The 26,818-nt window shown below is 36.6% G+C and overlaps 3 protein-coding genes, 2 long non-coding RNA genes and 3 pseudogenes across 5 annotated transcripts; 3 read left to right on the top strand and 5 right to left on the bottom strand.

Annotated features, from left to right (window-relative positions):
• The first annotated feature begins 298 nt into the window (after window positions 1–298).
• LOC148933112 (uncharacterized) lies at window positions 299–1,134 on the top strand. Its single transcript, XR_016134713.1, has 2 exons — window positions 299–442; window positions 818–1,134. It is a non-coding gene; the product is annotated as an uncharacterized LOC148933112 (long non-coding RNA).
• A 116-nt stretch (window positions 1,135–1,250) lies between these two features.
• Window positions 1,251–2,701, bottom strand: LOC148933111 (beta-D-glucosyl crocetin beta-1,6-glucosyltransferase pseudogene; annotated as a pseudogene).
• Window positions 2,702–5,565: 2,864 nt separating this feature from the next.
• On the bottom strand, window positions 5,566–7,092 carry LOC125224121 (beta-D-glucosyl crocetin beta-1,6-glucosyltransferase pseudogene; annotated as a pseudogene).
• Window positions 7,093–10,584: 3,492 nt separating this feature from the next.
• Window positions 10,585–11,609, top strand: LOC125218170 (transcription factor bHLH36-like). Its single transcript, XM_048119794.2, has 3 exons — window positions 10,585–10,920; window positions 11,017–11,319; window positions 11,428–11,609. The coding sequence occupies exons 1-3, from the start codon at window positions 10,585–10,587 to the stop codon at window positions 11,491–11,493; spliced, it is 705 nt and encodes a 234-aa protein (XP_047975751.2). The 3' UTR covers window positions 11,494–11,609.
• Window positions 11,610–14,061: 2,452 nt separating this feature from the next.
• On the top strand, window positions 14,062–16,491 carry LOC148933110 (uncharacterized). The gene is made up of 4 exons (XR_016137367.1): window positions 14,062–14,428; window positions 14,822–14,921; window positions 14,998–16,237; window positions 16,360–16,491. It is a non-coding gene; the product is annotated as an uncharacterized LOC148933110 (long non-coding RNA).
• On the bottom strand, window positions 15,510–17,152 carry LOC125221422 (beta-D-glucosyl crocetin beta-1,6-glucosyltransferase-like). Its single transcript, XM_089069256.1, has 2 exons — window positions 17,068–17,152; window positions 15,510–16,929 (listed from the first exon to the last, which is right to left on the bottom strand). The coding sequence occupies exons 1-2, from the start codon at window positions 17,129–17,131 to the stop codon at window positions 15,533–15,535; spliced, it is 1,461 nt and encodes a 486-aa protein (XP_088925382.1). The 5' UTR covers window positions 17,132–17,152; the 3' UTR covers window positions 15,510–15,532.
• A 1,132-nt stretch (window positions 17,153–18,284) lies between these two features.
• On the bottom strand, window positions 18,285–20,167 carry LOC125218524 (beta-D-glucosyl crocetin beta-1,6-glucosyltransferase-like). Its single transcript, XM_048120210.2, has 2 exons — window positions 20,010–20,167; window positions 18,285–19,776 (listed from the first exon to the last, which is right to left on the bottom strand). The coding sequence occupies exons 1-2, from the start codon at window positions 20,068–20,070 to the stop codon at window positions 18,380–18,382; spliced, it is 1,458 nt and encodes a 485-aa protein (XP_047976167.2). The 5' UTR covers window positions 20,071–20,167; the 3' UTR covers window positions 18,285–18,379.
• A 3,049-nt stretch (window positions 20,168–23,216) lies between these two features.
• Window positions 23,217–24,581, bottom strand: LOC125224561 (beta-D-glucosyl crocetin beta-1,6-glucosyltransferase pseudogene; annotated as a pseudogene).
• Window positions 24,582–26,818: the final 2,237 nt, after the last annotated feature.

Here is a 26,818-nt window from a genome sequence, read left to right as displayed (position 1 = left end):
ATCCGAATTTATTAATTGATGACGAAGCGTCTTACAAATTGAGTTGTACTTTATCCTGCGAGCCTTTTTACCACGCGTTTAGGACATGTTCCGTCCCTCTGGAGGTGACCCACCCCACGTTGCTGATCACATATCGATTGGTTCCGCACCCATGCGACGGACCAAAACCATGGCACCGTTATTAGATGCCCTAACTGCCTTCTTGGTTGTAAAGACTATTTTACCCCTATTGGAAATTATCCTCTCTCATGAAAAACATAAACCCCGCCAAATTGGGCCAGAAATAGATCTGATTTTCAAAGTGAGCGAACGAAAACAGGGGAAATTGAGAAAATCGGAAAATTCAAGCAGAGTAACTGAAAGATTTGTTTCTAGGAATTATGGTGGGATACAGTGATTCTGCAATCGTGGAAGCGTTCCTTCCCTGCTTACGGAGCATAAGGTGATCTCTCTCTTTTTCTCTTCGGATTGTTGAATCGGTACATGTGATTGTTGCTGTTAACGAGTTTGATTTATGCTGATTAGGCGGAAGGTTGATTTGGATTGAATTGTAATTTAAATTTCCGTACTGTTTTGGGGTCTAAATCAATGAATCAGTGTAAATTCTGCAGAGGTATTTTGAATATTAGCTATGTGCTATTGCTTTAGTAGAATATTATTGCTCGATTTGTGAGGATTTCTGTTTGGTCATCTGAACTGTTTGTTTCTCTGTGTGAATATACGTGATTCAATCAAAAACTGCACAAGGTGGAAAGGTCTACCCTATTAAAATGCACAAATCACTACTCTATCAACGTTAACATCTTCAATTCTGCAGCGTTTGCAGTGCTCGACATACTGAGGGTTCTCGAGAGGCATCAGGATGAAGTTATGGAGTCGAGGATCGATGTTAATGATGAGAAGGTGATGGACATTCACAGCCACATTGAGGCTTGGAGGTGATGGAAGCAGCGCAATTGATATGCTGAGGCAAGATATACTAACTTCACTAGATTTATTATACTGAATTATTGAACATAAATTGATTTTGAAAATTCGGTTGCTAACTGATATGTGGTAGGCTATTAGGCTTCTTAATTGAGATTGAGTTCGTAAGTAAATTATATGAGTAGATATGACTGGATTGGTCTATTATTATAGACTTTGATTAGTTAATTGTGATTCAGTATGATTGGATTGGTCTATTGTTATAGACCTTGATTTTAGCTTGTGTTTGCGGAGCTTGCATTTTGCTAAAGCAGATCGTTTTATTCATTTATAATTAAAATTTATTTGATAACATTGATATGAAGCTCACTCCATATGCTTGTTTGAGAAGTTGTTACTACTTCTTCTGCTTATGCTCCAAACAAATTTTCCTCAGTTGCTCTGCTGCTTCATTCGTCACACGTTCATCTTCATTTTTCATTTTCTCACTCAGTTCTGCAGCCTTCTCCCTCATTTCTTGGCCCGTTTCCTCAACAATCACCTTCTTGATTGCGTTGGCAAACTCTTGGCTACTGAAATTTCCACTTCCATCCCTTACCACCTCCACAGCCACACCCCTCCACCATTAACCTGGCATTCAGTGGCTGGTCGAGCTTGAAAGGCATGCTTATGACCGGCACACCAAAATGAATGCTCTCGAGTACTGAGTTCCAACCACAATGACTAACAAAAGCACCAGTGCTAGGATGTGCTAGAATGCCATCCTGCGGTGCCCATCCTTGAACAATCAGGCCCCTCTCTCCCACTCTGTCGAGAAATCCCTCTGGCAGCATCTCGTCTAGAGAAACTCTCTCCCCTTGATGAAACCTCACAACCCATATGAAGTTCACCTTGGAAATCTCCAGCCCCTTAGCCACCTTTTGCATCTGATCCTTGGACAAGTAGTTCTCACTCCCACAAGAGATGAAAACAGTCGAAAACCGGCTTTTGCTGCTCAGCCATTGCAGGATCCCTGAATCATCATCCTCACCCGTTGCTCGTACAATAAGTGGACCAACAGAGACAATTTTTTTCTGCAGCAAGCCAGATAAGTAGTCAATGTACTTTCCTTCGAAACTCCTGCTTGTCTTTACCAAGATAATGTCCTGAGATAGCTTGAAATGGCCATATCCAGAATGTTGATCATCTTCCTTAATGACCTTTGACAAGACTGCATTGGCAGAGGGATTTTCTTCATAGTCTTGAAGATACAGTGCATCATAAGGGAAAGGTGAGTCCGTCATTCCCGCGATGTGGTAGTAAAATGAAACCACTGCAGCTGCTGCAGGTGCAAAATGAACGGCAGGAATTCCTAGAGACAAGGAAGCGGTGGCTGCCCATGTCTGAAAACTGTCGTATATCACCATATCGGGTTTTAGGGAGGAAAGTATGGTAGAGAAATTGGATTTTGACTGGCTAAAGGCCTCAAAGAGTTTGGGAAGGAGATTTGGTGGTATATTTTTCGTGGTGTGGTACTCTGGTGGAAGCTCGGGTGATGATGGCAGATGAAGCTCGACTAGATGGATCGTGGCGCCATCTGAGCTCCTTGAAAGATCTCCTCTGACTGGCTCGAGATTGACTGGTGTTGAACAAAAGTATATTTTGAAGTTTCTCTTAGAGAGATTCTTAGCTAGTTGAAGAAACGGGGATACATGTCCATGCCCCAACCATGGAAACAATAGAATGCTCAACATACTTTGATTTCCCTCATTGATGAAACTCCGTTTTTAGCCATCTCTCTTTCCTGATTTTCTGCAAAAAACAATAGGGAACCGTCATGATAAGGGCGGGCGCAGAAAATTAATTTTAATTTTGAGGGAGCTATCTAAAATAGTACTAGTACTATAAAATTCTCGGTTCAAACAATATAATGGAAGAAATCGATTGGAATATATGCAGAAAATTAATTTTAATTTTTCTACATTGATATACAAGTATATAGTGTGCATGCATGCAGTTATACTATATATATTACCGAGAGTGTGCTGAGAAAAGAGGGAAGGAGAGGAGTCGAGATGCAGAGCGTAAGCGGCCATAGCAGAAGACGACGACTGAGACTGCGGTGAGACGGCGGGGAGAAGGAGAAGGAGAAGGAGAAGGAGAGAAAACGGTGAATGTGTTGTGCATTTTCTTTTACTTATTACTCCATATTTATAGAGTCTACTCACTTTCAAAGTCAGAAGCAGTTAGTTCATTAGGCTTAAATCATATCCCAAAATTAAGCAATAAATATCAGCACCTTTAATGAGGTGAGTGTCTACTTACTTTCAAAGTCAAAGGTATCATATATCTTCTTATATACTAAGGTTTACAAAAGAATCTACCTCCAAAAATAAAATAAAAGAAATCGATACTTACAAGTTACAATGTTAAGAAGAAAATTTTAAGTACTTTTCATAAAATCTCTAATTTACTTCTCTAACTACTCATATGTTTATTTATGTTAATTATTTACCTGGTATTGAATTAATTACCAATAAAAAAAAATCTTGAATTACAAATTCAAGCTAAGTGAGATGAGAGAGAAAGCGAAGGGTGAATGTGTTTTTGCATTTATTTTTAGTTATGTAGTGCATACTCTCTTTCAACGTCAGATGTCAAAGGTAGTTCATAATTTCATATGCTTACATCATATCCTAAAATTAAGAATAAAACATCGACATCTACCTAGTATTAATGAATGGAAATTCATTATGTTCTACTGCTACATATCTACAAAAGAATCAATCTCAAAAATAAAATAAAATAAATCAATACATACAATGTTAAGAATCTAACTCTAACTACTCATATATTTTTATTCTTAGAGTATTAATCAATTTGAATCTTTCTTTTCTTTCTAATTTAAACACTTTAAATTCTTTATTATTTCTAGTCGAATTATATTTATCCGTGTTAATTGTCACCTGGTATTGAATTAATTACTAAAAGTAAACTCTTTGTTAGTATTCACAAAATTACCATTCATAAAGAGTAGTATTAGTATTTTAATGTACTCCCCCGTCTCATAGTAGATGTCACACTTTCTCTTTTAATTTGTCCCACAAAAGATGCCACATTTTCTCTTTTAGAAAAAGTTTCCTCTCACATCAATTATAAAAGTATATTTTCTCTCACCACTTAGAGCTCGTTTGAATTGGCTGATAGAGACCTTTAAATGTTTTAAATGATAATATCCGGTGTTTGAATTACTTGTTAACTATTTTGTTTGGCCCGCTTAAATAGCAAAGGCCCGTTGAATTTGGGCTAAAAGGGGTTGTTTTACTATCATCCAAAATTCAGTGATAACAATCTTGATAATTTTATTTCAGGTCTTAAATTGTCTACGATTACTAATATAATTATTTAAATTTTTATTCGAATAATATTTTGAATTAAAATTAGATGACAAACCGGTTCTTCGGTTCCAAACCGGAATCGACTGGTTCCAAACCGGAACCGGTCAGTTCCGGTTCCGATTCTTGAATTTAGAAAATTTTGTAACCGGTTAACCAGTCAACCGATCCGTTTCTAATCGAAACCGGCCGAATAAGCACCCCTAGAGGCTCTAGAGGTGACCCACCCCACGTTGCGGATCCCTTATCCTCTCTTCGAGGCTCGCATCACATATCGAATTGGTTCCACACCCACGCGACGGACCAAAACCACGGTGCTGTTTTTAGATGCCCTATCTGCCTTCTTGGCAGTAAAGACTATTCTACCCCTATTGGAAAACCCTCTCTCATGAAAAACATAAACCCCGCCAAAATGAGCCAAAAATAGATCTGATTATGAAAGTGAGGAAATTGAGAAAATCGGAAAATTAAAGCAGAGTAACTGAAAGATTTGTTTCTTTGAATTGTGAAGGGATACAGTGATTCTGCAATCGTGGCAGCGGCAGCGTTCCTTCCCGGCTTACGGAGCATAAGGTGATCTCTCTCTCTTTTTCTCTTCGGATTGTTGAATCGGTACATGTGATTGTTGCTGTTAACAAGTTTGATTTATGCTGATTAGGCGGAAGGTTAATTTGGATTGAATTGTACTTTAAATTTCTATACTGTTTTGGTGTCTAAATTAACTGAATCAGTGTAAATTCTGCTGAGGTATTTTGAATATAGCTATGTGCTATTGTTTTAGAATATTATTGCTCGATTTGTTATGATTTCTGTTTGATCATCTGAACTGATTGTTTCTCTGTGTGAATATACGCGATTCAATCAAAAACTGCACAAGGTGGAAAGGTCTACCCTATTAAAATGCACAAATCACTACTCTATCAACGTTAACATCTTCAATTCTGCAGCGTTTGCAGTGCTCGACATACTGAGGGTTCTCGAGAGGCATCAGGATGAAGTTATGGAGTCGAGGATCGATGTTAATGATGAGAAGGTGATGGACATTCACAGCCACATTGAGGCTTGGAGGTGATGGAAGCAGCGCAATTGATATGCTGAGGCAAGATATACTAACTTCACTAGATTTATTATACTGAATTATTGAACATAAATTGATTTTGAAAACTTGGTTGCTAACTGATACTATGTGGTAGGCTATTAGGCTTCTTAATTGGGATTGAGTTCGTAAGTAAATTATATGAGTAGATATGACTGGATTGGTCTATTGTTATAGACCTTGATTTTAGCTTGTGTTTGCAGAGCTCTCAGTTTGCGAAGGCAGATGGTTTTATTCATTAAATTTATTTGATAACATTGTTATGAAGCTCACTCCATGTGCTTGTTTGAGAAGGTGTTACTACTTCTTCTTCTGCTTATGCTCCATACAAATTTTCCTCAGTTCCTCTGCTGCTTCATTCGTCACACGTTCATCTTCGTTTTTCATTTTCTCACTCAGTTCTGCAGCCTTCTCCCTCATTTCTTGGCCCGTTTCCTCAACAATCACCTTCTTGATTGCGTTGGCAAACTCTTGGCTACTGAAATTTCCACTTCCATCCCTTACCACCTCCACAGCCACACCAGCCTCCACCATTAACCTGGCATTCAGTGGCTGGTCGAGCTTGAAAGGCATGCTTATGACCGGCACACCAAAATGAATGCTCTCGAGTGTTGAGTTCCAACCACAATGACTGACAAAAGCACCAGTGCTAGGATGTGCTAGAATGCCATCCTGTGGTGCCCATCCTTGAACAATCTGGCCTCTCTCTCCCACTCTGTCGAGAAATCCCTTAGGCAGCATCTCGTCTAGAGAAACTCTCTCCCCTTGAGGAAACCTCACAACCCATATGAAGTTCACCTTGGATATCTCCAGCCCCTTAGCTACCTCTTGCATCTGATCCTTGGACAAGTAGTTCTCACTCCCACAAGAGATGAAAACAGTCGAGAACCGGCTTTTGCTGCTCAGCCATTGCAGGATCCCTGAATCATCATCCTCACCCATTGCTCGTACAATAAGTGGACCGACAGAGACGATTTTTTTCTGCAGCAAGCCAGATAAGTAGTCAATGTACTTCCCTTCGAAACTCCTGCTTGTCTTTACCAAGATAATGTCTTGAGATAGCTTGAAATGGCCATATCTAGAATGCTGACCATCTTCCTTAATGACCTTTGACATGACTGCATTGGCAGAGGGCTTTTCTTCATAGTCTTGAAGATACAATGCATCATAAGGGAAAGGTGAGTCCGTCATTTCCGCGAGGTGGTAGTAAAATGAAAGCACTGCAGCTGCTCCAGGTGCAAAATGAACGGCAGGAATGCCTAGAGACAAGGAGGCGGTGGCTGCCCATGTCTGAAACCTGTCGTATATCACCATATCAGGTTTTAGGGAGGAAAGTATGGTAGAGAAATTGGATTTTGACTGGCTAAAGGCCTCAAAGAGTTTGGGAATGAGATTTGGTGGTATGTTTTTCGTGGTATGGTACTCTGGTGGAAGCTCGGGTGATGATGGCAGATGAAGCTCGACTAGATGGATAGTGGCGCCATCTGAGCTCCTTGCAAGATTTCCTCTGACTGGCTCGAGACTGACAGGTGTTGAACAAAAGTATATTTTGAAGTTTCTCTTAGAGAGATTCTTGGCTAGTTGAAGAAACGGGGATACATGTCCATGCCCCAACCATGGAAACAATAGAATGCTCAACATACTTTGATTTCCCTCCATTGATGAAACCCCGCTTTTCGCCATCTCTCTGTCCTGATTTTCTGCAAAAAACAATAGGGAACCGTCGATACATAACAATTATGGTCGTAACACAAACTACTTAATTCTCTTTTTGCTCAAACATGAAATATTACCTCAACTTTATTCTAAATCCTGCAATTTGTAAAGGCGCATTTATAATTTTTCTACATAGATATACAAGTATATAGTGTGCATGTATGCAGTTATACTCTATATATTACCGAGAGCGCGCTGAGAAGAGAGGGAAAGAGAGGAGGAGTCGGGATGCAGAGCATAGGCGGCCATAGCAGAGAACGATGACTGAGACGGCGGTGGAACGGCGGAGGGAAGCAGAAAGAGAAGGAGAGAAAACGAGGGGTGAATGTGTTGTGCATTTACTTTTACTTATTACTCCATATTTATAGAGTCTACTCACAAAGTCAGAAGGCAGTTAGTTCATTAGGCTTAAATCATATCCCAAAATTAAGCAATAAACATCAGCACCTTTAATGTGGTGAGTGTCTACTTACTTTCAAAGTCAAAGGTATCATATATCTTCATATATACTGAAAAGAATCTATCTCCAAGAAGAATATTTTACTTCTCTAACTACTCATGTATGTTGGGGTGTGTTATATTGGTAACTATTTAAATTACTAATTATACTAACTCATCAATATAGTGTATTAAAAATATCAACACGGTGACATCAAAATGTCAACACATAATATCAGCACATTATATTGAAGTTCAACAAAATTATGTATTGACATTTTAATGTCATCGTGTTGACATTTTTAATACACTACATTGATGAGTTTGCAACTTAAAAAAGTTAGCAATTGATCACACCCCTATGTTTAATTTTAAGAGTATTAATTTGAATCTTTCTTTTCATTCTAATTCAAATATTAATTCAAATACTTAAATATATACTCCCCCCTAGGGCTGTCAATTTTTGACACGACACGATAACACCACACGAACCGGCACGAAATTAATGGGTTTGGGTCAGAGCTTATTGGGTTCGTGTCCTTATCGGGTCGACCCATTAAGGACACGAAAATTTCGTGTCGTGTTCGTGTCGGGTTCGCGTTATCCGTTAACAATGCGTGTTCGTGTCGTGTTCGTGTTATCCGTTAATAAATAATATTTTAATATTATTAATTCATATTATTTTCATTTTTCACTATTTATTAAATGACTCTTACAATCTCATTTTTCAATACGTGTTGTTATCGTGTCGTGTTGACCCGAAGTAAATTTGTGCCGTTAATGGGTTCGTGTCGTGTTCGTGTCTGAGGGTAACGGGTCGTGTTCGTGTTTGAGGTTTTCTTAACGGGTCGTGTTTGTGTTTGTTGTTATCGTGTTCGTGTCATTATCGTGTCGACACGATAACGACCCGACACGCACGATTTGCCAGCCCTACTCCCCCCGTCCCGCTTAAGATGACACGTTTTCCTTTTTAGTTTGTCCCAACTAAGATGACACATTTTCTATTTTGAAAACTTTCTCTCTCCAATTAATACACCCAACAATTTTTCTCACTTATATTAAAATATTCATCTTTCTTTCTCTCTCTATTTTAATATTTACACCCACATTTTCTCTCTCCAATTAACCACTTTAACCAATAATTCCAAAAATCTCGTGCCGGCTAAGGAATGTGTCATCTTAGCCGGGACGGATGGAGTAATTATTTCTAGTCTACTTATATATATTTATGTTAATTATTTACCTGGTATTGAATTAATTACCAAAAAAATCTTGAATTACAAATTCAAGCTAAGTGAGATGAGAGAGAAAGCGAAGGGTGAATGTGTTTTTGCATTTATTTTTAGTTATGTAGTGCATACTCTCTTTCAACGTCAGATGTCAAAGGTAGTTCATAAGCTTACATCATATCCTAAAATTAAGAAAAAAACATCGACATCTACCTAGTATTGATGAATGCTCTCGAGTACTGAGTTCCAACCACAATGACTCACAAAAGCACCAGTGCTAGGATGTGCTAGAATGCCATCCTGTGGTGCCCATCCTTGAATAATCCGGCCTCTCTCTCCCACTCTGTCGAGAAATCCCTTTGGCAGCATCTCGTCTAGGGAAATTCTCTCCCCTTGAGGAAACCTCACAACCCATATGAAGTTCACCTTGGAAATCTCCAGCCCCTTAGCCACCTCTTGCATCACTCTCACCCTAAAAACCCTTATATTCTTCCGCTTCATGGAGATCGTTTCTGCACAATTTTTTTACCTTTTTTCCAACAAGTCCAAATCTTTCCTTTTGTTCACATTGATAGAGAAATTAATTAAATCAATTTCCATGAAATTGGCATCCCTAGCTAATCAGATAATCCAGGCCGATTTGGAATCTTCCTTGAGGATTAGTTGAGGTATTACTCATGCTGACTAGGTTGTAAAGACAAAATCTCTTTAATAATGTGATCAGGATCTTCTATATCTTATTACATGAAGCTTCAAATCAAGAAGATGATACGGTTGGTACAGTGCACATTAATTCCATGGAAACTTATTAGAAAAAGAGTTGTAAGATGATACTATGATTTTTTTAATTTATTTTGATATGTGTGGTGACTCACTTTATAGACGGAACTCTTAATTACTAGCATCTTTATTTTTCGTGATCAATAAGATACGTAGATGATTGACTAATTCTATGTCCATTACTATGGTTCTTCCAATTCCACCATAGTGGTGGGGTAACTATCGTTGTTTGTGAAGGCGTGCAATAGATAATAAATGTAATTAAATTGTATATATTAATTATTTTGTAAGAATATATAATTAAACACAAATTATTAACTAGCATTAGTATATAAGATTTATTTAAAAAATTCAAAATTTCACAAAAGTGATTGTGGGGTATTTCATACAGTTACAACACTTGTTCAATTGGCCGGTGGTTCATGGTCGAATCGCTAGACCTTTTTTATTAAAAATGGCTCGATTCGTCACTAGCTTGTGTGTGAACTAGATTGGACCAACAACACCTTTTTGATGCCGAACTGGTTGAACCGGTTGGTCTAATTTTTGGAACACTCAATTGAAGTGAACTTAATTTATTCAATTATATACATTTTAGGTCTAAAATCAACTTTAAACACCAAAGTGAAGCTAGTAGTCACCGTCAGTTGTACATATAAAAATCAAATGTAAATTTATTTAATTTATATATTTTAGGTCTAAGTCTAAAGTCAAACTTAAATGCCAAAGTGTACCTAGTAGTCACAGTCAGCTGTACTTATAAAAATCAAATGTGAATCAGCCAAATGAGCACATTATATACATATATTATTCGTTTATTTCACGTGTGAATACACTATTGTAGGCTGTTGTTTTCTCTATTTGTATAAAAATAGTCACCGTAAACATAAAACAAGTTAAATAAGCAATGTAGGGTCATATCATTCATCTCCTTTTCTATGAGTTCATCGAGATCTCAACTGTCAACGCTCTAAACCAACCTAAATAATTTTGTGAGCTCCACAAAAATAAACCCTACTGAAAAATGCTTCCCTATCAACAAAGTTATGACTTGGGTTTTGGAACCCCTCAAGGATTCCCAATCCAGGATGATCCAGGTTTTGGAACCCCGTGTGGATTCCAAATCCAGGATGATCTGATTGGGGATTATGATTTCTTGGAAAATAATATGATCGATTTCTCAGTGGAAAATAATAGAATGATCGATTTCTCAGCCGGCAAGAACGTCAAAGAAGTAAGCAAAACAACAGATTTAACAAGCAAGAAGGATGTGCATCGCGAGATCGAGAGGAAGAGGAGGAAAGAACTCTCAGATCTTTATGCTTCTCTCCGCTCTCATCTTCCCCATCATAAGATCAAGGTGAGTTAATTAATTACTAGTACAGTTAATTTATTTTTCATGTGGATATTGTTAATATTGGAACTATACTAAGTTGGTTTTGCACTTAATTTAAAGGGAAAGCAAAGTGTATGTGATCATGTACAAGCTGCTACGAGCCACATAATTCGGATGGAGAAGAAGATCCAAGAGCTCGAAATTCGCAGAAACAAGCTGAAGAGTTGGTTGAATAAAAGTTCAGTTGATGTGGATGTAAAAATAGTCTCAGATGGAATAATGGAGATTCTCGTATCCAATAGCATCGTTGATAATTTAGGGTTGTCGCGAGTTCTTGCTGAATTACGGAGAAATGAGCTTGATGTGGTTAGCAGTGTTTCGACAAGAACGAAGGATAGGTTTGTCCACAAAATACAGGCTGAGGTAAAATTTTTGATGATGTAGTGAAGATCAATATAAGTAGGTTTCATTTTATGGATCATTCTTTTGGTAATTGAATTACTAATTAATTATAGATATATGTTATTGCAGGCTGTAGGTATAGCAAATCTTGGTGCTTCGGAGCTGCAAATCAGATTGAGCAAGGCCATCAAGTGATTCTCATTTATTTAGTATCTTATCAATATTCTTTCAATTGAGGTAGAGAAACACATATGGTTTGAACTTTGAAGTATTTACCTATCAATATTCTGTGTGAGCAACATTATTACTTATTAATTGATGGAAAAACTTTGGTTTCTGATGATGGTATATGAACTATGAACCCCACTTGGAGTGTCAGAAATGACTAATAATATATCACTTAATCATGAAATTTCTTTTCTTGTTAACCAAATTAATCCAATCCGAATCTAATTATTCTGTATTTGGGGACTTGAGTACATGGAAAAAAGAAATCCAATTTGAAATATGAGTAGTCATCATTCTATGATTTCCAGACATATAAAGAAGAGATACTACTATTATATATGTTTAATTTAGTCCTCAACTAATACGAGTATAATGTAGGGTGAAGTGAAATAATTCCATTCAATCATCATCTATAGTTTCCAAACATATTTTGGGATACAGGATTGAGGATTTCATCATGTTTCTATATGAGTATTAGAACATTTTGTTTATACGTACTTCATACAATTAGGACACATATATTCTTAATTTAAATTAATCTATCTATTGTACAAGGAAATCACCATATATCATATATTAGAGCATATTATCTCCATCTTCATTACAAGCTTTAATATGTATAATATTGACTTAGTTAAGGAGATCATGGAATCCAAACTACTCCCCAAGAGGATGAAATCCCAGGAGATATGATGCATTCATATGATATAATATTATAAAATTATTAATTTATTTGAGAGCCATGGGAGATTGGGAATTAATGTGATTTTAATCATCATTATTAATTGCCAGCTGCTACCTCACCTCACTTGCTCATGCATTACCCTTGTAAAGTTGAGCAATTATGGCTTTCACCGTGAGTGTGTTACTCATTTTGCATACAAAAAAAAAGATAATAGCAATGACTCGTTTCATTAAAAAACCGAAGTTATACAAATATGATAAGAGTGTATTTATATAATTGCATATCAGCATGTGTATGCTGGCAATTGGCATGAAGGCTAGAGGTGCCTTTTGATTATTTCTAATTTCAAATTTATTTCAGTTATTTTGCTTGAGTTAATTTTCCGATTGAGTTACTATAAGCAACAAAGCAAAATATTCGACAATATATGTTTATTAGTAAATGAGAATATGACGTCGAAAGCACATTCCAACAAGTGCTTGTATCGGATAATGTTGTCAAAATCTTACAAAAAGATTGAACATACGGCGCACCTTCACAACATTATTTCTCCAACATTTTCTAATTTCGGATAAATATCTGGTTATATATTAGAATTCACTTATTTTCTAATCACTATACTATAAATGTCCTTTTATAAGTCCTAACAACACGCAAGTTGCACGGACGCGCACATGTACATATTACAGAAAGTATTTCTAGCATATATAGTTAGTTAAGATAGCATAATATCTCAAACTTTGCTTCCTCCAATAGTCAGCACTCCATTTTATATACCAATGATGTTTGGTCTGCTTCTTCATAGGGAAGAGCTGTAGGATAAGGTGGCTCAACCAATTTCAGTGTAGAAGAAAAGCAAAGGCTCCTTCTGCTTCACAAATTAAGAATTTGGAAAGGTGGTCTGTCATAGCCAGTTTCTTCCCTAGGAAATCCACACCTCATCTTCCAGCAATGACCCCCATATCCCACTGGATAATGTATCTAGAGGTTTGTCTCAAAATCAGAGCATATCAATGGTTGGTTCACTTTTATCTGATGTTACCAGTGGAGGAACGAGGCCTTCATTCAATGGTTTCTCTTCTGTCTATGGAAAGGCTGTAAATTTGGCAGACATACATAACTCTCCCATCAGACCTTCACATAATGCAACCTTACTTGTAATACATTTGCTTTCTTTGCTGTGTAGCGTCCGTGCAAAGTGCGTGCCCATACCAATAAATTACCATTATATATATAGGATAGTGATCAATAAATAACTAAATCCTAATGCATCACTAGATTAGATTATAGGAGAAAACCTCAGTCATAAATTGTTGAAAAAAACCTCAAATCATATGACACAGGCATGCACATGAAGTCTAGTTAAGATAAAGTGTGAGGGATGATAGCAATAATTCAACATTCAATAGTCAATAATAATTCATTGACTAAAATAAATCCAATTATAATATACTCCCTCCGTCCCAGATAATTTGGGACACTTTGACCCGGCACGGGTTTTAAAAAATCTAATGGAAAGTGAGTTGAAAAAGTTGGTGGGATGTGGGTCCTACTTTTAAAGTATCAGTTTTATAATAAAATGTGAGTAAGAATGAGTTAGTGGAATATGAGGTTCAATACCAAAAATGGTAAAAGTGAAGTGGGACAAATTATGTGGGACGGCCCGAAATGGAATACTGGGTCGAATTATCTGGGACGGAGGGAGTATTAAGCAAAAACACAATAAAAGCCCGTTAAAATTATTTTAAAAACTCAAATCTATACTTAGACATAAAATTTAGAAATCACGACTCCTATTGATATTTTTTTCCTGCATCCACCTAACCACGCGTTTCCCGTGACTTCTAGAGGCGACTCACCCGGATTGCAACACATATCGAATTGGCTCCGCACCCACGCGACGCGACGGACCAAAGCGTCACCGTTATTAGATGCCCTAACTGCCTTCTTGGTTGAAAAGACTACTCTACCCCTATGGGAAAATCCGCTATCATGAAAAACATAAACCCCGCCAAAATGGGACAAAAATAGATCTGAATCTGATTATCAAAGTGAGCGAACGAAAACAGGGGAAATCGAGGAATCGGAAAAATTGAAGCAGAATTATGGAGGGATACAGACATAGAGTGATTCTGCGATCCCACCATTGTCATATTAGAGTTTTTCTCTGCTTCAAGCGATCGTGGTATCGTGCCTTGCCTCCTTACGGCGCATAAGGTCATCTCTCTCTCTCTAACTGGAATTTGTTGAATCGGTACATGTGATTGTTGATGTTAGCGAGTTGATTTATGCTGATTAATTTGGTTTGAATTGTACTTTAAATTTCGGTACTGTTTTGGCGTCCAAATCAACTGAATCGGTGTAAATTCTGCTGAGCTATTTTGAATATTATTGCTCGATTTGTTGCGATTTCTGTTTGATCATCTGAATTGATTGTTTCTCTTTGTGCGAATATACATGATCCAATCAAAAATTGAGTGAGTTTCACGCAAATTTTGGGGCTGGATTGCGATGAAAGAAATCTGATCATTTAGTCCGTTTAAATCACATTGGAATTTGGTCTATGAAAACAGATTTCTCAATCTAGATTTTAACATTGAATTGTTGCAGCCAATGATATTAAACAATACAGAGAAATACATCAAATACCTTCAAGTAGAGGCAGAGAGTTTGGAAGGCCAGCAGCAATTTCAGAAAAAAACTGCATAAGGTGGAAAGGTCTACTCTCTCAAAATGCACAAATCACTACTCTATAGTTAACATCTTCAATTTTGCGGCGTTCACAGTGCTCGACATACTGAGGGTTCTCGAGAGGCCTCAGGATGAAGTTATGGAGTCAAGGATCGATGTTAATGATGAGAAGGTGATGCCATTCACAGCCACATTGAGGCTTGGAGGTGATGGACACAACTCCATTGATATGCCAAGGCAAGATATACTAACTTCACTAGATTTATCATATTGAATTATTGAGCATAAATTGATTTTGTAAATTTGGTTGCTAACTGATATGTGGTAGGCTATTAGGCTTCTTAATTGAGATTGAGTTTGTGACTTGTGAGTAAATCATAAGAGTAGATATGACTGGATTGGTCTATTGTTATAGACTTTGATTTATTAATTGTGACTGAGTTCATAGTATATTACTTACTATATAAGAAGATATGACAGGATTGGTCTATTGTTACAGACCTTGAGTTTAGCTTGTGTTTGCAGAGCTCGCATTTTGCTAAAGCAGATCGTTTTATTCATTTATAATTAAAATTTATTTGATAAGATTGATATGAAGCTCACTCCATATGCTTGTTTGAGAAGTTGTTACTACTTCTTCTGCTTATGCTCCAAACAAATTTTCCTCAGTTTCTCTGCTGCATCATTCGTCACACGTTCATCTTCATTTTTCATTTTCTCACTCAGTTGTTCAGCCTTCTCCCTCATTTCTTGGCCCGTTTCCTCAACAATCACCTTCTTGATTGCATTGGCAAACTCTTGGCTGCTGAAATTTCCACTTCCATCCCTTACCACCTCCACAGCCACACCAGCCTCCACCATTAACCTGGCATTCAGTGGCTGGTCGAGCTTGAAAGGCATGCTTATGACCGGCACACCAAAATGAATGCTCTCGAGTGTTGAGTTCCAACCACAATGACTCACAAAAGCACCAGTGCTAGGATGTGCTAGAATGCCATCCTGTGGTGCCCATCCTTGAACAATCAGGCCCCTCTCTCCCACTCTGTCGAGAAATCCCTTAGGCAGCATCTCATCTAGAGAAACCCTCTCCCCTTGAGGAAACCTCACAACCCATATGAAGTTCACCTTGGATATCTCCAGCCCCTTAGCTACCTCTTGCATCTGATCCTTGGACAAGTAGTTCTCACTCCCACAAGATATGAAAACAGTCGAAAACCGGCTTTTGCTGCTCAACCATTGCAGGATCCCTGAATCATCATCCTCACCTGTTGCTCGTACAATAAGTGGACCAACAGAGACGATTTTTTTCTGCAGCAAGCCAGATAAGTAGTCAATGTACTTCCCTTCGAAACTCCTGCTTGTCTTTACCAAGATAATGTCTTGAGATAGCTTGAAATGGCCATATCCAGAATGTTGATCATCTTCCTTAACAACCTTTGACACGACTGCATTGGCAGAGGGCTTTTCTTCATAGTCTTGAAGATACAATGCATCATAAGGGAAAGGTGAGTCCGTCATTCCCGCGAGGTGGTAGTAAAATGAATGCACTGCAGCTGCTCCAGGTGCAAAATGAACGGCAGGAATGCCTAGAGACAAGGAGGCGGTGGCTGCCCATGTCTGAAACCTGTCGTATATCACCATATCAGGTTTTAGGGAGGAAAGTATGGTAGAGAAATTGGATTTTGACTGGCTAAAGGCCTCAAAGAGTTTGGGAATGAGATTTGGTGGTATGTTTTTCGTGGTGTGGTACTCTGGTGGAAGCTCGGGTGATGATGGCAGATGAAGCTCGACTAGATGGATCGTGGCGCCATCTGAGCTCCTTGCAAGATCTCCTCTGACTGGCTCGAGACTGACAGGTGTTGAACAAAAGTATATTTTGAAGTTTCTCTTAGAGAGATTCTTAGCTAGTTGAAGAAAAGGGGATACATGTCCATGCCCCAACCATGGAAACAACAGAATGCTCAACATACTTTGATTTCCCTCCATTGATGAAACTCCGTTTTTAGCCATCTCTCTGTCCTGATTTTCTGCAAAAAACAATAGGGAACCGTCACGTTAAGGACGGGTGCAGAAAATTAATTTTAATTTTGAGGGAGCTATCTAAAGTATTAGTACTATAAATACAAGTATTTAGTGTACATGCATTCAGTTATACTATATATTACCGAGAGCGTGCTGCGAAAAGAGGGAAGGAGAGGAGGAGTCGAGATGCAGAGCGTAGGCGGCCATAGCAGAGGACGATGACTGAGACGGCGGTGAAACGGCGGGGGGAAGCAGAAGGAGAAGGAGAAGGAGAGAAAACGAGGGGTGAATGTGTTGTGCATTTTCTTTTACTTATTACTCCATATTTATAGAGTTTACTCACTTTCAAAGTCAGAAGGCAGTGCATTCATTATGCTTAAATTATATCCCAAAATTAAGCAATAAACATCAGCACCTTTAATGAGGTGATTGTCAACTACTTTCAAAGTCAAAGGTATCATGTATCTTCATATATACTGAGGACTACAAAAGAATCTATCTCCAAAAATAAAATAAAAGAAATCTATACTTACAATGTTAAGAAGAAATTTTAAGTACTTCTTTTCATAAAATCTCTAATTTACTTCTCTAACTACTCATATGTTTATTCTTAGAGTATTAATTTGAATCTTTCTTTTCATTCTAATTCAAATACTTAAATCTATAATTATTTCTGGTCAACTTATATTTAGTTTTGCTAATTATTACCTGGTATTGAGTTAATTACCAAAAAAAATCTTGAATTATTTATTTTCATATTAGAATAGTAATTTCAGTCCAAGCCAAAAAAAAAAACTAATGATTCTAAGAGTGTCCATAATAGTGGAACAACGAATGGTGAATGTATTGCCCGTTTATTTTTAGTTATGCATTTATTAAGTGCCTACTTATAGATGAATGGAAATTCATTAGGTTCTACTGCTACATATCTACAAAAGAATCAGTCTCCAAATAAAATAAATAAATCGATGCTTACAATGTTAAGAATCTAACTCTAACTTCTCCTATGCTTATTCTTATAGTATTAATCAATTTGAATAGTATTTCTTTTCTTTCTAATTCAAATACTTAAATTTTTTATTATTTCTAGTCGAATTATATTTATCCGTGTTAATTATCACCTGGTATTGAATTAATTACCAAAAGTAAACTCTTTGTTAGTATTCACTAATTACTATTCATAAAGAGTAGTACTCGTATTTTATTACGATTTCTATTTGTTCATCAGTGTAAATGAATCAAGCATTTCATCTTGACATAAATTGATTGAGTTCATAAGTATATTAGTATATGAGAAGATATGACTGAATTGGTCTACTGTTATAGACCTTGATTTTAGCTTGTGTTTGCAGAGCTCTCATTTCGCTAAAGCAGATAGTTTTATTCATTTATTCATTGCATTTATTTGATAACATTGATATAGCTCACTTCATATGTTTGTTTGAGAAGGTGTTACTACTTCTTCAGCTTATGCTCCAAACAAATTTTCCTCAGTTGCTCAGCTGCTTCATTCATATCACCTTCATCTTCGTCTTTTATTTTCTCACTCAGTTTTGCAGCCTTCTCCCTCATTTCTTGGCCCGTTTCCTCAACGATCACCTTCTTGATTGCGTTGGCAAACTCTTGGCTACTGAAATTTCCACTTCCATCCCTTACCACCTCCACAGCCAAACCAGCCTCCACCATTAACCTGCCATTCAGTGGCTGGTCGAGCTTGAAAGGCATGCTTATGACCGGCACACCAAATTGAATGCTCTCGAGTACTGAGTTCCAACCACAATGACTCACAAAAGCACCAATGCTAGGATGTGCTAGAATGCCATCCTGTGGTGCCCATCCTTGAACAATCCGGCCCCTCTCTCCCACTCTGTCGAGAAATCCCTTTGGCAGCATGTCATCTAGAGAAATTCTCTCCCCTTGAGGGAACCTCACAACCCATATGAAGTTCACCTTGGATATCTCCAGCCCCTTAGCTACCTCTTGCATCTGATCCTTGGACAAGTAGTTCTCACTCCCACAAGAGATGAAAACAGTCGAATACCGGCTTTTGCTGCTCAGCCATTGCAGGATCCCTGAATCATCATCCTCACCTGTTGCTCGTACAATAAGTGGACCAACAGAGACAACTTTTTTCTGCAGCAAGTCAGATAAGTGGTCCATGTACTTTCCTTCGAAACTCCTGCTTGTCTTTAACAAGATAATGTCTTGAGATAGCTTGAAATGGCCATATCCAGAATGTTGATCATCTTCCTTAATGACCTTTAACACGACTGCATTGGCAGAGGGCTTATCTTCATAGTCTTGAAGATACAATGCATCATAAGGGAAAGGTGACTCCGTCATTCCCGCGAGGTGGTAGTAAAATGAAACCACTGCAGCTGCTGCAGGTGCAAAATGAACGGCAGGAATTCCTAGAGACAAGGAGGCAGCGGCCGCCCACGGCTGAAATCTGTCATAGATCACCATATCGGGTTTTAGGGAGGAAAGTATTGTAGAGAAACTGGATTTTGACCGGATAAAGGCGTCAAAGAGTTGGGGAATGAGATTTGTTGGTATGTTTTTCGTGGTGTGGTACTCTGGAGGAAGCTCGGGTGATGATGGCAGATGAAGCTCGACTAGATGGATCGTGGCGCCATCTGAGCTCCTTTCAAGATTTCCTCTGACTGGCTCGAGACTGACCGGTGTTGAACAAAAGTATATTTTGAAGTTTCTCTTAGAGAGATTCTTGGCTAGTTGAAGATAAGGAGCTACATGGCCATGTCCCAACCATGGAAACATTAGAATGCTCAACATAGTTTCATTTGCCTCCATTGATGCAACTCGGATTTCAGCCGTCTCTCTATCCTGATTTTCTGCAAAACACAATAGGGAACCGTCATGATAAGGGCGGGCGCAGAAAATTAATTTTAATTTTGAGGGAGTTATCTAAAATAATAGTACTATAAAATTGTATTTTTGCTCAAACATCAAATATTACCTCAACTTAATTCTAAATCCTGCAATTTATAAAGGTGTATTTATAATTGTTCTACATAAATATACAAGTATATAGTGTGCATGCATGCCGTTATACTATATATATTACCGGGAGCGCGCTGAGAAAAGAGAGAAGGAGAGGAGTCGGGATGCAGAGCGTAGGCGGCCATAGCGAAGACGACGACTGAGACTGCGGTGAAACGGCGGAGGGAAGCAGAAGGAGAAGGAGAGAAAACGAGGGGTGAATGTGCTGTGCATTTTCTTTTACTTATTACTCCATATTTATAGAGTCTACTCACTTTCAAAGTCAGAAGGCAGTTTATTCTTACATCATATCCCAAAATTAAGCAATAAACATCAGCACCTTTTAACGAGGTGAGTGTCTACTTACTTTCAAAGTCAAAGGTAAGAAAAAGAAATCGATACTTACAGAAGAAAATTTTAAGTACTTTTCATAAAATCTCTAATTTTCTTCTCTAACTACTCATATGTCTATTCTTAGAGCATTAATTTGAATCTTTATTTTCATTTTTATTCAAATATTAATTCAAATACTTAAATCTATAATTATTTCTAGTCAACTTATATTTATTTATGTTAATTATTACCTGGAATTGAATTAATTACCAAAAAGAAATCTTGAATTATTTATTTTATTAGAATAGTAATTTCAGTCTAAGCCTAAAAAAACTAATGATTCAAATGAATTCCAAAATCAACCTAAGTGGGTGAGAGAGAAAGGAAAGGGTGAATGTATTGTGCATTTATTTTTAGTTATGTATGTATTTATTGAGTGGCTACTCATACGTCAAAGGTAGTTCATAAGCTTACATCATATCCTAAAATTAAGAAAAAAACATCGACATTACCTATTTATGGTTGGAAATTTTTTAGGTTCTACTTCTACATATCAACAAAAGAATTAGTCTTCAATAATAAAATAAAATAAATCGATACATACAATGTTAAGAATCTAACTCTAACTTCTCATATGTTAAATCAATTTGAATCTTTCTTTTCTTTCTAATTCAAATACTTAAATTCTTTATTATTTTAGTCGAATGGGAAATGATCAAAACAAAAATACACTTAAACAAAGAAATACAGGCTGATTTTGAATCATAAGATTAGACAATCTGATCATAAGATTAAAAGATCCGACGGCTCCATTTATTTTATAAGTATTCTTTTTTTAATCATTAAAAATTGTATAAGGTTAGTAATGTCCTTATGTGATGTCGATTGTTATGGCAATCCCTACAATCTTGCATATTTCTCTTTCCACTAACAAATCATGTACGTGATTTATGAGTTATCAGATTCTTCAACTTCAACTCCTTCGCCACTTCTTCATCTCTTTCATCTTCTTCATCGGCAATCCCTACAATCTTCCATTATACTTCATTCTGTGAAGATTTATTCTTCGTGAATAATTATCTTACAGATTGTTCGTCTGTTCATTGTCATGACTCGAATATTGGATTATTATGACTCAATTATATTTACCTATAAGTTTATATGAGCCAAATATTCATCTAGTATGACCTAAAAGAATAGATGATGTTTTGGGCATTATAAGGTTATTTTTGTACTCAGTAGTTTTATGTCATGTCTCGAATATTCGATTATTATGACCCAATTTATCCATATGTTTCCATGACTCAAATATTCGTTTAGTATGACCCAAAAGCATAAAGTATAGATGATGTTTTTGGTTATTGTTTTTGTATTCTTATGTCGTACTAATATTTGGTTTTTTTTTAATATGTTTAGAACATGAGAACAATCGTTTTTTTGTTTTTTTTAATATGTTCAAAACATGAGAATATTCTTCGGTCGTACTAATATTCAGTTTGTTTGATACGAACATTTCGATCAAATTGTATGAGATATTCTGGTACTCAATAGTTTTATGCCATGCCTCGAATGTTGGTATATTATGACACAAATTAACCTAACAATGCTATGACACAAATATTCATTTACTATGACTCAATGTGTCGAGTAATGCTCATCACATGGGCTATCGTCTACAAGAAACAAGAGGAAAGCATTCCAAGGTCATTGTAATGGAAGTTTATCTCATCTTACAGATGAAATAATATATAGTAACAATGACATCCAGCCGACATATAAACATGGTTTAAAAAACGAGAATTACAAGCTCTAAACATCGTTTAATTAAAATAGTGGTAATCTAAACACCCTTTCGGTGCTTTCGAGATCGGCGGTATCTTCTTCTTTACCATCGTTCTTTGATACACTGCGTGACATCCAACCAATTGAAGTGAAAATTTTGCTAGATTTTGTCAATTTTAAGTCAATCGTACGAAATCTTACTAACCTTTTCCGTCATGCCTTGCCGATCCAGAAGCTCGAGTGTCGATCATTGTTTAAGTAGGCTTTTGGTTCACCATCCTCGTCGATTTCAGAATAGTAAATTAGGATGATGGTTTTTGTGGAGTATCCGATTTTGTGGAGTAGCCGATCTTGTGGAGTAGCCGCTTTGTGTGGAGGTAGGGTTTTTCTGGATTTTGTGGAAGAAGAAGAAGATTTGAGGGAAAGTGGAAGAGTTTAACGTGTGGAGTAATGACTCCCAATTAATCCGCACTTGAAAAAAGGAATGACGGTTCCTAATTTTTTTGATTCCTAATTTACCCCTCACATGACACAAATCCATCTTATTATGATCCAACCAAAACAAGGAGTCATTCCATATCGTGGCCATTAATCTCTAAATCTGACAGTCCATATATGGTCTGTATTTCTATACTTAGACTTCTTTTGGTAGATGGAAACCCATCTATTATACTTATCCGATGCCACATTTTCATGATCAAATATCAAAATAAATTCATTAGCCAAATTAATGTTTCAACAATCGTTATAAATGCCAATAAAATCACATTATATGCCATTCCAAATAATCAAATGAGATCTTAGCATTAAACCCCTACGCATTCATGCAGATTTTAATTTTGAGGGAGCTATTTGGAGTATTATTAGCTATGTGATTTATTTGATTGCATTCCGTTTTAGAATATTATTGCTCGATTTTGTTACGATTTGTATTTGTCCGTCAGTATACATGATTCAAGCATTCATGTTGACATAAATTGATTGAGTTCATAAGTATATTAGTACATGAGAAGATGTGACTGGATTGATCTATTGTTATAGACCTTAATTTTAGCTTGTGTTTGCAGAGCTCTCATTTTGCTAAAGCAGATAGTTTTATTCATTTATTCATTGCATTTATTTGATAACATTGATATATAATGCTCACTTAATATGTTTGTTTGAGAAGGTGTTACTACTACTTCTGCTGCTTATGCTCCAAACAGATCTTCCTCAGTTGCTCTGCTGCTTCATTCGTCACACCTTCATCTTCGCCTTTTATCTTCTCACTCAGTTTTGCAGCCTTCTCCCTCATTTCTTGGCCCGTTTCCTCAACGATCACCTTCTTGATTGCGTTCACAAACTCTTGCCCACTAAAATTTCCACTTCCATCCCTTACCACCTCCACAGCCATACCGGCCTCCACCATTAACCTAGCATTCAGTGGCTGGTCGAGCTTGAAAGGCATGCTTATGACCGGCACACCATAGTGTATGCTCTCGAGCGTAGAGCTCCAACCACAATGACTCACAAAAGCACCAATGCTAGGATGTTCTAGAATGCCATCCTGTGGTGCCCATCCTTGAACAATCTTGCCTCTCTCCCCCACTCGGTCGTGAAATCCCTTTGGCAGCATCTCGCCTAGAGAAACTCTCTCTCCTTGAGGAAACCTCACAACCCATATGAAGTTCACATTGGAAATCTCCAGCCCCTTAGCCACCTCTTGCATCTGATTCTTGGACAAGTAGTTCTCACTCCCACAAGAGATGAAAACAGTCGAAAACCGGCTCTTGCTGCTCAGCCATTGCAGGATCGCTGAATCATCATCCTCACCCGTTGCTCGTACAATAAGTGGACCAACAGAGACGATTTTTTTCTGTAGCAAGCCAGATAAGTAAAGTAGTCAATGTACTTCGCTTCGAAACTTCTACTTGTCTTTACCAAGATAATGTCTTGAGATAGGTTGAAATTGCCATATCCAGAATGTTGATCATCTTCCTGGATGACCTTTAACACGACCGGGTTCTCATAGGGATTTTCTTCGTAATCTTGGAGATACAATGCATCATAAGGGAAAGGCGACTTCCTCATTCCCGAGAGGTGGTAGTAAAATGGATGCACTGCGGCTGCTCCTATTGCCAAATGAACTGTGGGAATGCCTAGAGACGAGGTGGCTGTGGCCGCCCACGGCTGGAATCTGTTGTAGATCACCATGTCAGGTTTTAGGGAGGAAAGTATGGTAGAGAAACTGGATTTTGACTGGTTAAAGGCCTCAATGAGTTTGGGAATGAGAGTTGGTGGTATATTTTTTGTGGTGTGGTACTCGGGAGGAAGCTCGGGTGATGATGGCAGATGAAGCTCGACTAGATGGATCGTGGCGCCATCTGAGTTCCTTGCAAGATCTCCTCTGACTGAGTCGAGACTGACCGGTGTTGAGCAATAGTATATTTTGAAGTTTCTCTTAGAGAGATTCTTGGCTAGTTGAAGATAAGGAGCTACATGGCCATGTCCCAACCATGGAAACATTAGAATGCTCAACATAGTTTCATTTGCCTCCATTGATGCAACTCTGTCAAAAAAGGACAGTCAAAAAAGGAAAACGTTTTATTTTTAATGGGATAGAGAGAGTATAAAGTATCAAGGCATAGTTATTCTATTCTAGAATCACATACTAGTATTATCCAATAATTCAAGATTTTACACATGCTAATTCATACTCAAAATTTTCGAAGCATAGCAACTATCAAATTAGATACTTGACACTTTCATAACTATGAAAATAAGTTGGAATTGAAGATTACATCGGATTACAATAGCGTATCTGACTAATTCACCTTCAAATGAGCCCAAAGATGAATATCTCTTGTGTGTGAGGGAGTGAGATTAACATATTTATATTCTTGTTAATTACATTAGTATATAGAAGATTCTTTAATTAATATTTATCTCCTAATTAATGTAGTTAATTCAATCAATTTTTTAATGAAGTCGAACTTATCATTTTATCTCTTATTTCATCTCTAAAGCTTTATTCTTGTTGCATAGTATAATATTCTTTTGTATTATCTCCTAATTATTTTAGATAATAATATTCCATCAACTTTTTTGTTAAGTCTAACTTATCAATTTATCTCTTATTTGGCTGCACTCCTTTTCTCTAGAAGATGAATATTTTAAATTGAACTTATCATATTACCCTTATACTAGTTATTAGTATTTACAAAGTTGCTATTAATTCTGACTTTTTGTTCTTATTTTATTTTCTAACATTTCTCGATACCTACATGTAGCATTTAAATCCTAGTTATCAATATACTGGAATCGAAACATTGCTCAGTGCCTCAGTCGTTACAATGTTTGATTTTTCAAAAATGACAACTTAATTACCAAAACTCATTTTACTCATTCTAATTTTCACACTATACTTATTTTAACTCCTCTACATCATATGCCCTCCTGCCCTAAAAGTTTGTCCCATTTTTCTATTTCTGTACGTTCCACAAAATTTGTCTCATTTCACTTTTTACTATTTTTAATATTGAACCTCATATTCCAATAACTCATTTCTACTCACATTTTATTATAAAACTAAAATATAAAAGTGGAACTCATATGCCACTAAGTTTTTCAACTCACTTTTTATTACATTTCTTAAAACTCATGTCGGGTCAAAGTGAGATGTTATAGATATAATAATTATGTCATTCTTGGATACGTTCTATCCCGTGGAACGTGACCCATCGATACGTTCGCAAAATGTCTTGCATTGACCTATGGGACAGACCAAAGCCACTGCGTTATCGATGTCATGGCTGCTTTCTCAGTCGAAAAGACTACTCTACCCCTATTGGAAAATCATCTCTCACATAAATCACACGCATTTGAAATTGAAGGTATATGGTAAACGGTTTTCGGTTAATCGGTTAATCGAGAACCGAACCGAAATCGGTCGGTTATCGGTTAACCGATAACCGACATTTACGGTTATCGGTTCGATTTCGGTTTTAAGTTTTGCTAAAAGTCGGTTATCGGTTATAACCGATAACCGTCGGTTATAACCGGTAACCAAATTAAATTCAATTTTAATTTCAATTATATGTTTATTTAATACTAGAATAAATTATAATTTACTTCAAACTTTGTCACAATGGAAGAAATTGTAATTTATATCTAAATTTTGTCTAAATCAATGTCAAAAAAAGTCCATTTTCATTTGTGTCACTATCAATTAGAGTATTATACTTATAAATTTATATCTCAAAGTCAATAAAGTTCTTAAGAATTACTATTTTAATTTTAAATATAGAATAACCCTTCACTTATTATTGGAGACAAGTTTTTAAAGTATAGAATATAGATCATGTAAAGTTCAAGTCTTTTAAAGTGCCTAAACAATTTATATATTACTTTTAAATAGGAGTATAATAATAATAATAATAACAATAATAATAATAATAATAATAATAATAATAATAAAAGTAGATGAAAAGTTAAAAGCTAAAACCATAAATAATTTCAAATTCAATTATATTTTTAATTAATAATAACAAAAATTGTAATTTACTTTTAAACTTTGTCACAATAGAAGAATCTGTAATTTACTTCCAAATTTTGTCAAAGTCTCATATTGCATATTTGGATTGTCAAAAAAATCTATTTTAATTTGTTACCTATTAGTTATTTATACTTATAAAGTTATAATATATCAAATTCAATAAAGTTTCTAAATATATTTTTAAAAACAAGATCTCTCAAGGTTAACAAGTGCTTAAGCAATACTACTATTTTAAAAATAAGATA

This window comes from Salvia hispanica, chromosome 1 (genome assembly GCF_029641045.1).
Source record: "Salvia hispanica isolate PSC_SH4W2 chromosome 1, Shi_PSC_v1, whole genome shotgun sequence".
Taxonomy (NCBI): domain Eukaryota; kingdom Viridiplantae; phylum Streptophyta; class Magnoliopsida; order Lamiales; family Lamiaceae; genus Salvia; species Salvia hispanica.
The sequence above is the reverse complement of the archived record's forward strand: the minus strand, read 5'-3'. Positions and strand labels throughout refer to the sequence as shown.

What these genes read in the sequence shown, in the direction of transcription:
- LOC125218524 (XM_048120210.2), bottom strand. Translation starts at nt 20,070, where the DNA reads ATGGCCGCCTACGCTCTGCATCCCGACTCCTCTCCTTCTCTCTTTTCT. An exon ending in CTTTTCTCAGCGCGCTCCCG is followed by an intron (nt 19,777 to 20,009) that starts GTAATATATATA and finishes TGTGTTTTGCAG; the next exon opens with AAAATCAGGATAGAGAGACG.
- LOC125218170 (XM_048119794.2), top strand. Translation starts at nt 10,585, where the DNA reads ATGCTTCCCTATCAACAAAGTTATGACTTGGGTTTTGGAACCCCTCAA. An exon ending in TTCCCCATCATAAGATCAAG is followed by an intron (nt 10,921 to 11,016) that starts GTGAGTTAATTA and finishes CTTAATTTAAAG; the next exon opens with GGAAAGCAAAGTGTATGTGA. An exon ending in TCCACAAAATACAGGCTGAG is followed by an intron (nt 11,320 to 11,427) that starts GTAAAATTTTTG and finishes ATGTTATTGCAG; the next exon opens with GCTGTAGGTATAGCAAATCT.
- LOC125221422 (XM_089069256.1), bottom strand. Translation starts at nt 17,131, where the DNA reads ATGGCCGCCTACGCTCTGCATCTCGACTCCTCCTCTCCTTCCCTCTTT. An exon ending in CTTTTCGCAGCACGCTCTCG is followed by an intron (nt 16,930 to 17,067) that starts GTAATATATAGT and finishes TGTTTTTTGCAG; the next exon opens with AAAATCAGGACAGAGAGATG.